Source organism: Poeciliopsis prolifica, unplaced genomic scaffold (genome assembly GCF_027474105.1).
Source record: "Poeciliopsis prolifica strain line A6 unplaced genomic scaffold, Auburn_PproV2 SCAFFOLD017, whole genome shotgun sequence".
NCBI lineage: Eukaryota > Metazoa > Chordata > Actinopteri > Cyprinodontiformes > Poeciliidae > Poeciliopsis > Poeciliopsis prolifica.
Window position 1 is genome coordinate 6435333 of NW_026562392.1, and position 16340 is coordinate 6451672.

The 16340-nt window shown below is 39.9% G+C and overlaps 1 protein-coding gene across 3 annotated transcripts; it reads left to right on the top strand.

The window, feature by feature from the left end:
• Positions 1-773: 773 nt before the first annotated feature.
• Positions 774-12589, top strand: sult2st3 (sulfotransferase family 2, cytosolic sulfotransferase 3). 3 transcript variants are annotated; one of them, XM_055042171.1, is made up of 7 exons: positions 2719-3056; positions 5098-5306; positions 5385-5511; positions 5900-5994; positions 6859-7039; positions 7114-7248; positions 11809-12589. In XM_055042171.1, the coding sequence occupies exons 1-6, from the start codon at positions 2915-2917 to the stop codon at positions 7227-7229; spliced, it is 870 nt and encodes a 289-aa protein (XP_054898146.1). In that variant the 5' UTR covers positions 2719-2914; the 3' UTR covers positions 7230-7248; positions 11809-12589. The 3 variants fall into 3 exon arrangements, with proteins under 3 accessions (XP_054898147.1, XP_054898146.1, XP_054898145.1); XM_055042172.1 differs by lacking the exons at positions 2719-3056; positions 11809-12589 and adding an exon at positions 774-1030 and having other exon boundaries at positions 7114-7784; XM_055042170.1 differs by lacking the exon at positions 11809-12589 and having other exon boundaries at positions 2724-3056; positions 7114-7784.
• The last annotated feature ends 3751 nt before the right edge of the window (positions 12590-16340 follow it).

Genomic DNA, 16340 nt, shown 5'->3' on the forward strand with positions numbered 1-16340 from the left:
CATTTCATGCTGAAGTCATCGGATGGTTCACTCACTTTGGATTCTCACTTGGTCTCTGATTAATTTGGACAATAATTATTTAACTCTTCTGTGGCACCTCAGACAGCATTGACATTTATTTTCTGGATGCTCGGATGATTTTTTTTTATTAAAATGAAAAACATACAAGCAAGACAGTGGTGTCAAAGAAAGGCAATGTTTCGGTCATCATGGCGTCGGTCACTATGAAGTCAAAACCATTGATCTCGGCGTACATGTAGCACTCAGCATGAAAGCCACACATACTTTAGAGACATGACAGCACTTTATGTTCCAGAAACATCTCCCTGGAGAGCAAGCGAAACATTACTCACACATTTGTGTTCTTGCTTGTCACTTGCACAACTGCGGTGTCATCTTTTAATTTGTTTGGTACGAGGTTTCACCAAGAAGAGAGTTGTTGATTCCTGAATCAGGGTGGTGCTGACACTGCAAGCGAAGGGTCGCTCACTTATACATAAGATCACTTATACATTTCAATTATGCCAGAAGCACATTCAAATCAACTCACTGCTCCTGCCGGATCTACTGATGACAACACTCTTGACGTAGGCGTGTTCAAGTTCATTCAAATACTTTGAAACATAATTTTACTACATGTGACCTGGAGCAAATAAGCTAAATCGATTTGCTTAAATAACAGGAGAACTGGAGCAAATCAGCTTTTTGAACAGGAAAAATATATCATAGTTCCAAATCCATAATTTGGAAAAGTTGATGACGTGCCGCCATTCAGAACGCTCCACAAGAAAGAGGCTCTGCCCCCTGCCCTCCCTCTGCAGATCATAAAATATAAGCCAGAGACAAAAACTACCTCCAGACGGAGCGGGTACCTGTAGCCTGGGATCAGAACTCATGTCATCGTCCATGTATGTTGAGTACCGAGGCCTTTTCCTGCCCAATGTGGGCCGCCGTGCAGAGAGCCTGGAGTTTGCCTAAAAGTTTTCAGTGGAAGACTCTGATGTGTTTGCGGTGACATATCCCAAGTCAGGTAAAGTAAACCAGTGCTTGTATCTTCCCATAGATTATATGCTTAAATTATAGGTGTAGTCAATGTTCCACTCTATTATATTTAAATAAATGTCATTGATCAGGTCAGATGCCTTATCAGATTGTCTGTTATGTTTGTTGTTTGTATCAGAGTGATCACACACTAATTCTCAGAAAACATGATTTTATTCTTCCTATCAAGTTTCAGGTCAGATTGTTACAAGCAAAATTTCAAAATACCATCTTGTGGCTTGTCGAGTTCAGAAAACAGAAGATTGAATTGCTTTTTTTTCCTGCTGTTTTAAGAAAGTTTTTTTTTTCTTCTTACGCGTGAAACGCAAGACACAATATTTACATCTGCAACATATAAATGCATGAAGGACTCTGGACAAACCCGATGTCCACTGGTGACGAAAGTTTACACTTTGGTTTATTAATTATTTTCGATCAGAAGATGTTGGATTAGTGTTTGTGTGTTTGTATTTGAATGTGTTTGTTGTCCCTGTAGATACCGGTTCTACCTGTTTCCATGACGGCTTGTCTTTTGGAACATCAGTCACTCCATCACTTCCCTCATTCACGTAAAAAATTTGCATCATTTACCATATATTGCAAAGTCGGCCATTTTAATGGACGTTCCGTGCAACTTTTAGTACAAATTTGCATGACAGCAGTCATAAACATTCATAAAGACTCCTTCGTCTTCATAACGTATTATGTCATGTTTATGACAATGTCATCCCTTCAAATAAAGGCTTCATACTGTCACATTCTTCTCTGAGTGGGTTCAGGTTAACAGCCAACTTGATGGCTCATGTTTTAACTAATGTTCTGCAGATCACTGAACGGGTGGGAAAACAACAAGCCCAAATTAGCCTGCAAGTTGAGCAACTTCCGTAAATCAGTCTTAGAACTTGTGAAAGATGAAGAAGTGTTGTGCTGCATGGAAGCACTCCTGAAAATTTGGTCGATTACTCAGTGAGGGCAATGCAAATGTAACCAGATCCAATCTGTATTGTGCTGGTTTGAAATGGTCAGACCGTGGTACGCCTTTAAAAGGATGATTCCTTGACTTATTCTGACAAGTAGAAAAGAACCGTGTTACAGGCTGCCCGCTCCAAGCCCTACAGAAACAAAAGTACACAACAGAAATTAACTTTATAAATAAACTGGATGTATTTAGATACAAAATAAATAGTACACACCTCTCCCACAGGTCAACAAGACAAAAGGGGAGGGTCTAAGACAATACCACAGAAGAAGAAACAAAGGGGGAGGGGCTTCTGTTCTTAAAGTAACACAGTTAAAACAATAACAGATTTTCAGTCAGGTAGGAACCCATACAATAACCAAAAAAAAAAAAAGACATTTTGAGTAGTCTAATTATAACAGAAGAGAAATTCAACCAGGTTACTCAAACTCGCTTTGGTTCTTTTTAAAACACTTATTTTTGTCTTCATTATCATTAAAGCTTTTCTCGAAATATGCGATGTGAATTTGCGCAGACCACGCAGAAGTTTATGCAAACGTGTTCTCAAATGACTTTCATGGCCTAAAAATTGTTTCGCTGCGACTTCTTTAAAACATTTGAACGTGATTGAATAAATGCTGCAAAAATAAAGAAATAAATTGCAGAAAATCCTCAAAGTTTCATGATGTCCAAAACAAAATGTCAACAACATTTTTCAGGACAGAAATAATGTAGGCTGTATATATCTGAGAAACATTAAAACTGAAGAAAAACTCAGCGGGCCCGGTTGCCTTCGCGGGGCTGCGTGTTCCCGCGAGAGCTGCGGGAAGTCTCGCCGGAGCGAAGGCGAGGCGAGAAGAGAGCTCGCTGCTCCGTACGAACCGCGTCCCGCAGCAGCTCCGTTTGCGCGGCGTGATGCTTTCCTCCGAGGAGCTTTACCGAGAGCATCAGGGACTCCTGCTTCCCAGAGAGACTCACTCTGCAGAGAGTCTGAAGTTTGCGCAGGAATTCACTCTGAAGGATGAGGATGTCCTCGCAGTTACCTACCCGAAGTCAGGTCAGTTGAGTCCAAAGGTAACTCTTTTCCTCCCTCCTCCTCTGGGTTCGGACACAGTACCTGAAACTGACCCGAAAGCGCACAGAGATCAGCGGCTCCAGCAGCACCGGGGACGCATGAATGACGGCGTCTGTTCTCACGTCGAGCCCCAGTGAAAGTGGACTTTGCCTCTTTGTTGCAGTAGACCTGCTCTACGACGAGGCTCGTCATTCCCAGTAAATAGCAGAGTTTTACACAAACTGTAGTATTTTATTGCAGGGCCGTGCAGAGACCTTTGGAGGGGCCCAAAGTAAAAAAAAAGAAGGAAGAAAGAAAGAAGAAAAGAAAGAAAGAAAGAAATGGATCACATTGATCAAGATCTTAAAACACCATACAAACTCTCTCATATGAATCAAGAATCTAATTAGATCATACTGTATCACTGCCATCATGTGGGGATAATGCAAAGCAAATGTAGTCTATATTTTCCCCAATAGGTATAAAGTTGGTGTTCCTGCTGCTGACAGTCCTGAAGGGCAGAGTTGATCTAAACAGAGCAGAGGAGAGAAGGTCGCTTCTGCTTCCTGACACGAACCAATAGACCTGCAGCATCTATTTATAGATAACCCAACACATAGCAGGTCATGTGAAGAGGAAGTGAAGATGATGTACGGCTTTAATCATTTTTGGTAACAAACACTGGACTGAAATGATGACTGTACATCCTGGTGAAGCATCCTGGTGAAGCATGCTGGTGAAGCATCCTGGTGAAGCATCCTGGTGAAGCATGCTGGTGAAGCATCCTGGTGAAGCATGCTGGTGAAGCATGCTGGTGAAGCATCCTGGTGAAGCATCCTGGTGAAGCATCCTGGTGAAGCATCCTGGTGAAGCATGAAGCATCCTGGTGAAGCATCCTGGTGAAGCATCCTGGTGAAGCATCCTGGTGAAGCATCCTGGTGAAGCATCCTGGTGAAGCATCCTGGTGAAGCATGAAGCATCCTGGTGAAGCATCCTGGTGAAGCATCCTGGTGAAGCATGCTGGTGAAGCATGCTGGTGGCGGTGCCAGGCTGCTGGGATCCTGTTCCAGAACGTCGACTGAGCAGCTGGTCTGAATAGATGCAATAATGGATAAATACCAGATGATACTGGAACAAGAACCGACATCTAAATGGAACTTAAAGTGAAGCAAGTTGTGCTTCATAACGGCAACAAATCCTGTCACTGCATGCTGGAATAGAATGAACAGCGTGAACTTATATGGCAATTAAAGAAGTACTGAAGCAAAAATGTTCCTGCCTGGACGATTTATCTTTTTAAATGAGCTCATTTGAGTCATTTCAGGAATCCCCAAGAGAACAACGTGAATCTTTGGAAGATTGGAACTCATAAGGATTCTTCCTAAATCCTCTGCTGTCCTTTTTGGAGCAGTTCTTCTTTTCATTGTGATATAAATCTCAGGCCTGTGCTTCACTTAACTCCTCTGATGTGAGCCTTTATTGCATGCAAACTGAGAAATATATTATGACATATCCCCTGTTGGAATATGTCCAGGAAGTGTAACCTGATAATCTCCCGTCATACTACATGCAGGATTTCTCTTGTGCAGCTTCTCTGATGCATAGTTCTTATCTATAGATGGAAAAAACACTTGTGTCAGATTTTCATTTAGAGGATCTACAGGACATTTAAGCACTGACCGAGCGACATCAGAGCGGCATCCAGGCTGAGGAAGACATTTCCACTGATGGAAATCACACAACTACAATTATTAGTTAATACTTAGAGTTTGTGAAAGAAAAATAAATTAAAACGCGAGCACTTTATGCAGCTTCTTTTTTACCGAAGTTTGTTCACATAGGTATGACATTTGACCCCAAACGGATGCAGAAAGTATAACAAAATATGGTAAGAGGTTTTATAAAAAAAAAAACAACAACAAAAAAATGCTTATTTCCCTTTTGTTTCTCAGTAAGTCTGAGTCAACACTCAGTTACAAACAATCCAACAAAAAAGGAAATCCTGACTTCCAGCTGGACTGAAGTGTCTCGTTCGTCTTTGTAGGGACGATCTGGATGCAGGAGATCCTCCCGCTGGTGCTAAGTGGCGGAGATCTGACTCCCGTCCAAACGGTGGTGAACTGGGACCGGGTCCCGTGGCTGGAGGAAAAGAGGCTGGCGCAGGTCGTTGATAAGTTGCCGTCGCCACGAGCGCTCGTCACACATTTTCCCTACAGCTTCATGCCGCCTTCCTTCCACACGTCCAAAGCCAAAGTGAGTGGCGTGGAGACCCGGTGAGATATTTCCAGACTCGACTCCAGAATATAGACAACATGTGTTCTTCACTTGCAGGTAATCTATGTACTAAGGAACCCAAAAGACGTCCTGGTGTCTTCATATTACTTCCACCAGATGGCCGCCTTCCTGGAGGATCCAGGGACTTTTGATGAGTTCATGGAAAAATTCCTGGACGGGAGAGGTCAGAGAATCCAAACATAATTCACATTCCTGAAAGAGTTTGGCGTTTTCTTTCCCATGTGGTCTGTGTTGGTATTTCAGTCCATCAATATTAAGAAACTAGTTGCTCAGTTTAAGTGTGATGGGGTCATAATCTGCTTTACGACATCAAGATTTCATCTGGCATCAATAAAATGGGGAACTGTTTTTATACGATCTTCAGCTGTTGTGTATAAATACGGTTATAAATAACGTTCGACACGACATGTTTATAATAAAATATTAACAAAAGCAAAAGGACAAGTGATGCATTTCCAGAGCATCATGTTTTTTTCATGCTGCACCTGTTTTAAGCTACACAAAAAAAATAACATATTTTTATTCTGTGATCCTTTTTTTTTTTCCTGCAGTCGTCTTTGGGAAATGGACAGACCATGTAAAGAGCTGGAGAAATGCAGAGCTGGGAGACAGGATGCTTTTCATCACTTATGAGGAAATGGTTCAGGTAGTTCTAAGAGTTTATGTCATCTTTGGCTAGTTTAGACTTTGGCTAAACATTGAAAAACAAAAAGGACACAAAGAAAGTCAACCGTTTAAAAAAAAAAAAAAAAAAAAGGTAAACTCTTGTCCTGTTTGTGTTTTCAGAATCTTGAGAAATATTCACCAGCTCTCTTTTGGCAAGTTTTTAAATAAGTTTGTTAATAATCATAGTTTCAAACTGTGTTGTACTGCATGTGTTGTCTTTAGCCTTCCTGTTAGTTGTTTTGTCCCTTCAGTTTTACTATTTTTGTTCATAAATGCCAACTAAAGTCTGAAAAAAACACTTCTACGTTTCCCGTAAGCCATTTATAGTCGCACTGACTTGTGGTAATTCTCTTCCATCTATATAAGTTTCAGTAGCTTTTATTTTTTTAATCCCTTCACAATAAAAGTCAGGTACGTTTGAGGCACATAAGTGTCACATGTTGGGAAGACACTAATGTGCCTTCCCAACATGTTTTCGAGTTCCTAGTCGGAAACATGTTGCATTTATTTGTGTAAATTTAAAAATATCCTGATGAAATCGGCTCTCTTCCTTTTTTGCTGCTCACACACACTAAACAGAGGCGGCTGGGCTTCATGTTGTGTGTGATTATGAGCCTAATGCACCTTACAAATGTTTGCAAATGTTTTAAACTGTTCCACACGTCACTTTAAAGCCACAGTTTTCAATGCATTTTATTGGTAGCATGTGACGGGCCAACATAAAGTTGTGCCTAAATGTGAAGCGAAAAAATGTAAAAACAAGATAAAAAGAAGATTACAAGAGGAAAGAGTTCCTATATTTTATCATAAGCGTGTTCATGATCGAGTGTCGTCTCTCGTTTAGGACCTGCCCGCTTCCATCAGGCGCATTTCTGACTTCTTGCGCAGGAATCTGAGTGAAGAAGTCATTCAGAAGATAGCAGAGCATTGCTCTTTCCAGAGCATGAAGGCCAACCCCATGTCCAACTTCAGCCTCTGCCCAAAGCAGTACATGGACAGCGACAAGTCTCCTTTCCTGAGGAAAGGTGAGTGTTTTACATGTCTGACTACTGAGTTGGTGTTTATTTTACTCTTTCACCGATGTGTTGTTTTGCGGCAGGGATCGCAGGGGACTGGAAAAACCACTTCAACTCAGAACAACTGGCCCGATTTAAGTCTGCGATCACTAAAGAGCTGGAGGGAGAGAAGTTCAATCTGCCGTGGAGCTTGGACTGATCTGCACGTGAAAATTCAAGTAAGAAGAAACAAAATCAAGGCATCCACTGATTGGCTTTTTTTTTTTTTTTCCAAAATAAGACCTTTGTGCTGTCAATATTATTTACATTTAATGTGAGCGATGTAAAAGATTCAGACATTTTATTAATTTATATCATTACTTGTTTTTAATTATTGATCGATTGTTAGAAGTTTTCTGACTTTGTGACGGTTACTAAATGAAATCTTTTTTTTTTTTCTGAATAATTAGCAGACATCTCTATGAGAAGATGCCTTTTAGTGGAGATCACATACTTTTGAACTAACTGCAGAATCGAGTCGTTTTGAGTGCAAATGTTTATCTGTGACGACACAAGTGTAACTAAGATTTAACAATGTGCGAAAAATATATGAAAGAAAAAATGCAAGGAAAACACAATGTATTCAAGTCAACAAAAAGTTAAAACATTTCTCATTTCAAGCCAGAATTTGTTCCTTCATATACCACAATTTTTTTTGTTGTCTCTTTTTGGCTGCCAGAGGTATTCTTATTTACTAAATACCAGAATAATTAGATATTTTTGTCTCCTGTTTCCTTTCGAACTCAAGACTGCTCAACAAATCATTATCCTATTACATAGTAGCTTTATCTTTAAGCTCTGAATTGTTTTTTTATTACTGTAGATTCTTTCCTATTTGCAATGTTTTCATAAATAATATTTCGGGATATGACAGTGCGTTTTTTCTAACCCTATTCTACATACGAGCATCTCCTAAAAGTAAAGGATCCCTGCCGTTTGGTTGCTTTCTATGCATTATTCAGTACATAATGATCAGAAGGAAGAAGATGCTGCACAATTTGATAATATTACAAAGGCTGTTGCACATTCCCCATTCAGTGCAAAGACATAAATAATGTTGGTTTCTGCAGAATGAAGGTTGAAAAAAAATGTTTGACTCTTTTTTTTTTACCAAACCAAGCAGATCAAGTTGTTAGCAAACAGGTGGAGCTGAGCTTGAATCAGGCTTCTGTAGAAAACCAAATGCTTGAAAGTATTTCCATCTCACAGAAGAGCACAGCAACATGCAGATCAGCAGTGAATACGACGATTGTTCAACATTTGTTCCCTGTTTAACTGACGCAAGTTCTATTAAATTAGTGAATTTGAATTTGTAAAAGCTGCAAATGCATTGCTGAAGTCGAGCAGATCTGCAACGATGAACAGATGTTCTGCTTCACAACACATCAGTTTCCTCATGTTATGATGGCTTTTTTACATCAGGATTCCTAACTAGCAAACATACTGACGTCTCTTTTTAAACAGTTTTTGCAACATGGCTGAGGTCATTTTGAACTGCAAGGAAAAAAACCCCAGCAACATATAAAGCACTGAGGAACAATAGTACTTAATTAGGCCAAATATTAAACAAATCATTAACTTTTGTGAATGGATAAGCTCTTTATTGTCACTGCAAGTAAGTACATGAATTTTTGCTGCACTGTGCCTGAATTTAATGCTTTAAATTCATGTATAAAGTCAGTCACACACAGGTTGCCCAATCAGTTTAACCAGGTTTTCTGTATGACTATTTATCTCAATATTTGCGCACAATTTTGTCCACCTAAAAATGATTACAAAATAACTGAAACTCAGTAAATGTTACTGATTAAGAGTTAGAGTTTTGTTTTTTTCTGTAAAATAGTGCTTCCATAGTGGACAGAGGAAACATTAAATTAGCTCGACGAATCTTAAGTCCTGCCTACTTTTTTTCAGTAAATATGAAAATTACAGCATCATTGCAAAATCAGGTTTTATAATATTCCTCACATTACATAGCTTCATTTATGTAACGTGAGAGATTATATAAATATATGTAGATGTTAATTTGAACTCCTTGCTTCTCTTTATTAGTGTGTTGGTTAATACAAGCTGTGCAGCAGAGAGAAGTTCACTCCCTTTGAAGCTTGTGTGAATCACTCATGACAAATTGCCCAGTTGCTTAGAGCTGCAATGGTTTCCCAGTCTACAACCACACCTGTCCCAATTAAAATAAAAAAAAATAATAAAAAATGATGCAAAGATCAGCTTTGATGCAAAAGCAGATCTCCTGCTTGCCATCGTCCAAAAATGTAATGAAGGAAACTGTAGAGCAGGAAGGTCCTGCAACGTCTCTGTGACAAAGAAACACTGAGGTGAAAAAAGAGAACTGGGTGGTTTTAAAGGGGCCCTGCAGCCCTCACACGCGGTGTCATTGAGTCATGACGTTTTCTGCACTCCTCACTTATCTCATCGTTACTCTAGTCAGTTTGTCCAGACAAGCTCAGACAAGCAGATATGCATTCTTCATCCTGGCCATTAAATAACTTGTATGTCAGAATGACAAATGGAAAAAACTCAGTGTAATTCTGTCGCTTGGAAACATGCTGGAAATTAGCTTAAAAGCTGCTCTTATATTTAAGTATTTTATGCCAGATTTGTATTGGAGGATGTTTGCCAGAATATTCATCAGTATTGATAATTAATATTAGAACAAAGTGGAGATGATTCTGTAGGATAGCATGTAACTAACAACACATCACGATGTTTCTTGTCATATTGTCGTGGTCTTCAAAAAACAAAGAAAAAAATCAATAAAAAGAAAACATGCCCCAGAAACTAAAGTCAAACAGATTCAAACATGCCTCTGCATTCAAGTCGATGACTAATGGAGGCTGGCGGGGAGAGATTTTCCCTCTGCAGGAAAATGAATCACTTACTGACAGCATTCAGAAACACGCAAAACAATTACTGAGCTTAACGAAATCAATCCACGCCATTCGCTCAGTGCAGCAACCTGACAGTCGCCTGTTTCTCTGCCGCCTTTCTGTCCTTTGAATGCATCTGATGCGGCCAGTAGAGGGCACCAAAGCGACATTGGTGATTTTCCAAGTCAGTTCCTTTCAGGTCACAGAAACAGACGAGGTCGAAGACAAAAGCTGCACTTTTTACAGTTTTCTAAAATTTCAAAAAGCGTATGTGTGGAAGTGTTAATTCGGGAAGTTGTAAGAGTCCAGTGACAGCTTCTCCCAACACACTTCCTATTGTTTCCCAGCGTCCGCATGATGAAACACGCATGACAGCGTAAAACAAATCGCATGCCAGCAGTCATTAGGTTTCATCTTCTGTCTGTGTGTTCAACTCATGAGCAGAAGAAACGTAACGCAGTTTCCATAAAAATATTTAGAAACGTTTACTTTCATATTTTGACATGAAATCCACCTGAAATGAATAAATAAATGGTTTTTGTTTAAGCTTTTAATTTTGTTTTTCTAAAAAATAAAAATGCTTCCGAAACACATGTTTTTAAGAAACACTTCATTCATCAAACCCAATAAACAATACATGTGTCTAGTTTTTTTGTTTTGTTTTCATTTTTTGTTCATTTATTTTTTTACATTAAGTATAAGATGCAAAAAATTATTGCTGAGAACATAAAATGAAATTGCTTATTTCAAAAGACACAATGAATTTCATTTTTGACATTTTTCATACTTATTCCTAAAAAGTTTGAACATAGTTCAGAAGGCAAAAAAGAAATATTGTGATAGTTTCCATTGATAAATGTGTTAAGTATCCTGCATATGACTTGTGCGCAGTGACCTGGAGAAGTTTTGGTGCTGTACACAGAACAGAAAAGTTCTTTTACTAATGCAAATTACAGTAAGTTAATTTGCATTAACTTACAGCAAATTACAGTAAGTTAATTTGCATTAGTCGATGACTAATGCATCGTTCAAAACTTATAGGTAGTATCAGTGAGCATGATTTGATGCATGGTGGGTTTAATACGTCTCCTGGCCAGTGGCTCCATGTTGTTCCCAAAATAATCTCCTAAAACGTCGTAATTTTCAAATTTCTCAAGTATTAATGCAACTCAGTTGGTAACACCTTGTGAGTGTTACATGAAGCGCAATATTTGCAAAACCAATTTGCTAAAAAAAGGAAAATATTTAGGGCTCTTGCCTCTGAGAGCGCTTTCTAATGTCTGGCCCAGACAGTGTTTAGAGTCATTTTGTGTAAGTCGTCCTAAACGCTGCATTTAAACCAAAGAGAAGAAGAAAATATACAGAATTATACAGCTGCACATGTTATAATGGTTGATGAAACAGACATCTAAGGTGGAAATACAAAAATAAAGCATGGCAGTGGGTGGGTTCACTTAAGGAGGTGGTGGTGGACGGGTGGAGGCCCCCAGAGTTCTGACACCACTTCAATTACATGTTGGCCTTTTGTACTGAAAGAAGGGTGTGTGCGTGTGTTTGTGTGTGTGCATGCATGAGTGTGTATTGTGAAGCCAGACGACGCTCTTCAGGACACCCACTTCGCTGCCGCCTGGCACCCAGTGGTCCTGCCCTGGGCTGCCCACAGGATGCCCACTTGCTTTGATTTTCTCCTCATCACACACACACACACACACACACACACACACACACACACACACACACACACACACACACACACACACACACACACACACACACACACTAAGTGTTGGACTCCTTATGGGCTCTATCTGAAATCCCTCAGAAGATTTTCTAATCTTTTTCTTATTTCTTTAGATTCTGGCAATCAGCAAGCAAAAGGTTCTCAAGTTGGCTGACTTCCACCGCCCAAAGCAATTCTCACGTTTAAAGAATCTGGCTTCAATAAGGACAGGAGCAGTTGTTTTTTTTTATTTATTTTTTTAATCTGCTGCAGTGTTTGGAATTGGCTGATAAGTTATCAAAACTGTCATCCAAATCTCTGATGTCATGTGCCACATTTCTGTTTCATTGTGTGCCTGCGCTGCTGTTCGCTGTCACCGCTGGTATTATATGTGAAAGCTTCCCCAGGCTTTCTGAAAAAAAGAAATAGGCTGTTTTGTGTCTTTGACTCCAAATAATGCATTCTTCAAAACTTAAGAGGCATTTAATTAAAATTTTATTCCGAACTTTGATATCTTTGCCAAACTGTACCTTACAGATTTGTCAGTCGTCAGCTCTTATCTCCAAGTTGTCCTGACTCCCAACCTACCTTAATATAGCTATTTTTATCAAGACATTAAAGTTCGTACAATATATGTACAAAAAAGTAGAAAACACATATGTCGTTGGGTGAATTGCAAAAAACAACCTGTAAATGTTCGCTGTGATGCTAATGTATTTCATGAATGTTAGCGTAATTTTTATGCAGATTTTGCAGAATGGGATGCAGCATGTTAGATGGAGTTCAAGTCTGCTTAAACACAATTTAATGCTATTTTTAGTCTAATTTCAGATTATTTTGTATCTATTTTTATACTCTTATGGATTCTGATAAAAACCTCTCTACCTACATCGTTTAAATGATGTAAACATTTCTGCACTTGTTAAATATTTTGAGCTTGACTGTGTTTTTTTAAATGCTAAAGTAATAATATGTCTGGAAATTATTAGCTATTTATTGATTTCATCTATTAGCTACATGACGTGTTTATCGCACATGTACTTCCAATAAGGCAGTTTTCATCAATTTTACCTTGAAATACTGAACCTCCTGACTTTTCCGTGTGTTTGATTGAACATCCGGAAAAAGTGCATCTTTTGCCACAAAAGATGCACAATCTTTCAGAAACAGATTGCTGCCATTGTGCTCCCTTCCACACCTTTCATTCCTTGTTCATTCATCGTTCAAAACTTATAGGTAGGATCAACTTTTTCCTAATTATTTTAATTTTTCCAAGGCACACAGAGAATCATGCCGCTCAGTCACGCCCCACCCAGGGTGTCTGCACAGTTCCGGGCCTTGGGGCAATTAGCTGTAATAGCAGGAAGCTAGTTAGCGTTATCTGCTGCCATGGCGGCCTCCACTGGCACTGCCAGACCCTGGACCGGTCACGTAGAGGCACAGACAGGGAGCCTGGACGGGCAGGAAGAGGAGGAGGTGGACCAGACCTGACGCCCTCGGGCAAATGGCCCGAGAGGACATCTGTGTTGCACATCTGGCCGTCTCCATATCACATTTACAAATCAGATCTCGGGAAGCAAAGGAGTGTAGAGTTTGCCTTTAAATCCAAGCTAAACCGGCCTGAAGTTGAGCTGACGTCTCAACAATGAGTCTCCTGTTGCTGTCTTGTGTGCCAGACAGCCGGACCGCCGCCTTACCCGCCAGGCTGCAGCTCTGATGGATCCTTATTGTTCCCGCAGCACGTTTCTCTTCCTGTGCGTACGACAATCGAGCATATCCTCGGGAGTAAGCTGGGTGTGTGTCAGAGAGCACAGGAGTGACGGCAGGAGTAGTGCTGAAAAGAGTAAGAGGATGTGGCCAGGGAAGCCCAAAAGAAAACGACAAAACACAATAAACAACAGAAATCCCTGAATGCCTCTCAGACACAACAACAGTCACGTAGGTTTCACCAGCTCCGGGTCACATCAGCCGACTGGCGGGCGCTCAGAGTGGGCAGGATTCAGGGAGATTGTTGTTCTGCCATGTTTATGCCCGGCATGGTGCCTGTGTTTGAACCGTTTGCAAGCCTCAGATCAAAGACACAATAAGAATTAAACAAAAATACACAAAAACTGCACAGGATCTCTGAATGCTTTTTAATCAATGTGTTTAATATTTATAAAGTGTGCACATCTTGCTCAAATAGAGTTAGTTGGTTTCAAACTGGACACTATTTATCTGCTATGAGTCAGTCAGGTATGTAAAGCCACAACATAAATATAGACCATCCACAATAATGGCTTGATTATTTTCTAATAGTGGGAGATACAACTAGTGCACTTTAAGCACCTTTTTTAACACCTTTGAAGAACATATAATAATTCACGAGCCTCGTTATTAAAAAAAACGAAAAATAGTTGAAGTAAATTTTTGTGTGTTGGTGTGGGTAAAGATCTGTGTCACACAGTGAGAGAAGCTGCGGCACTGATCTGTTGTAGCAGGAAAACCGATGTGTGAAATGGACTATGACTACTGACCGATCTGATAAGTTTCTTGTGTGTGTTTGATAAAGTTGATGAGTTACCGTATGTGTTTATGTATTAACTCTTCCCCCCATCAACAGCAGCATCTATAAAGGAGGCCGAGATAAGCCCCACCAACAGCTTACGGTAAAACCGCATGGGTACGTGCCAGCTTCCCATCGTTTCAATAAGGCCCGACACTAAACACCTTTCCCAACGGTCTCTAACGATCCCATGGAAAACAGCATTTTGTTTTTTTCAGCAAGCTAAGTTCTGCATTTTCCAACTAGAAGTTCTGAGGTATCTGAGTTAACCTTCGTGAAGCTCCAGCATTGTCACTCACTGTTGTTTCCTCAGGCCAAATGTCAGACGTTTAGACGACTCGTTGTTATCCTCGACTCTTTTTGTATCCGAGATCATTGAGAGGTTGCTGGAAGTGCTTGGAGGACAACATCCTCTGCGGAAATTTGAGTAAAAATATAAACTTCTGCCGAAGAGCTTGCAGCCGTTTGCCGTGTTTGGCCTTTCATTCACTCATGTGACGGCATGCAAAATAAACTACGAGATAAATAAACACAGCTCCATTCTGGTAAGTTATTAGAAGGACTGGGTTGGGGTCAACAACCTCCCATGTCGTCCGGTGAATCCTGCGACCAAAATGCACTATTGTTAAAAAAAAAAAATATATATATATATATAATATATATATATATATATATATATATATATAAATTCAGCCACATGCAAAGGGAGAAGATTTATCAAATATATTGATTTTATATTGATTTCAGTTAAATTGTTCAAAATACACAGAATGCCACTTTTAAAGAGGTAAAACAATAATTATTTAAGATAATCTCTTTTTAGTTGTAATAAACATCTGTAAGTTTTGCAGATCCACTGAGTGTAAAATGCTCTACGTTTCAGTGAAGAGAAGCTCTTTCACTACGCTGCCCTGCTTGTCTGCAAACATTTTTTTTGCTTAGTCTACAGACAGACTTTATTGAGAGATACTTAAATTTAGATGCACTGACTGCAGTGCAGCCCACCATCTGTCTTCCTCCAATTGTTGCTGCTGATTGTATTTTGAATTTCAGTGGCGTACAGTAACAGGGACGGTTCCAGCCATAGTCTGGCAAAATTACACAGTGTGGCTCCCAATGACAGACTGATTTAAAAAAAAAAAAACTAAAAAAAGAACATCACTATTAGGCTGGGTATGAATGTAAAATAAACCAGATCTGCACAAAGATGGTTGGGATGATTCTCTAACCCACTGGTTCCCAGGTATTGTACCGCCTGCACCGCCAGGCTGTACAACACCAGGCGGAAAAACTGTGCCCTGTTGGAAAGAAAAAATAAACTGGGCACACACGTCGTTCAACCAGACATAAACCTATATGCATATTTTGTCTTTAAACTCCACTGAAGTTTATTTCACGCTTCATGTTGCAACAAAACACACTACAAATATTTCTTCCTTTTCCATGCATCTATACTGCTTCTAATGGCACTGCACCCCCCTTCGTCCTCATGCTGGAGAGTAGTAAGTGCTGCGCTCTGAACAAGTAGAAAACATGGAGCATTTAGTCTCTGTCATTCGTATTGCTCTGTTTTCCATTTGAATATTGAGATTGCCTGAGCAGCAAATTGAATGGGTTACACTTTTAGACTCCATGCGTGACACTTGTTTGCAAAATAGCTCTTTTTGAAAAGCTGCTCATATTTTCACAAATCATCAAGCTTCGTTGCCAGGAGCGGGGCCAGCTTGTTCCCACATGGCTGTCAAACTATGTCATTCTTTCAGAATGTCCTGCTGTCCTTTGTTCCCATCGGCGGCTGAATCTTCCAGATTGGCTTTGGATACTCAGATGAAAGATCTGGTGAGAGACTTGGTGGCGACATCAGGATTGTTTAGACTGTGCAGCTGTTTGAAGAGGGTCGCGGCTCTGAAACCCACTCTCATCATGTCACTGCACTTTGTTTACATTTCCCCAGTTTTTTAACGGAGCATTTCCACCTGTTGTGGCCGTAAATAAAATGAGGAAAATGATAGTGCTGTATAAATGTCAGAGTAAGTGAGTTTGAAAAGTGTCTGTGGGTTCTGAAAACACGAAGAGCAAATTTTCCCTGAGAAAAACATCAAGAGTTTGTGAATAACAATG

What these genes read in the sequence shown, in the direction of transcription:
- sult2st3 (XM_055042171.1), top strand. Translation starts at nt 2,915, where the DNA reads ATGCTTTCCTCCGAGGAGCTTTACCGAGAGCATCAGGGACTCCTGCTT. An exon ending in AAAATTCCTGGACGGGAGAG is followed by an intron (nt 5,512 to 5,899) that starts GTCAGAGAATCC and finishes TTTTTCCTGCAG; the next exon opens with TCGTCTTTGGGAAATGGACA. An exon ending in GTCTCCTTTCCTGAGGAAAG is followed by an intron (nt 7,040 to 7,113) that starts GTGAGTGTTTTA and finishes GTTTTGCGGCAG; the next exon opens with GGATCGCAGGGGACTGGAAA.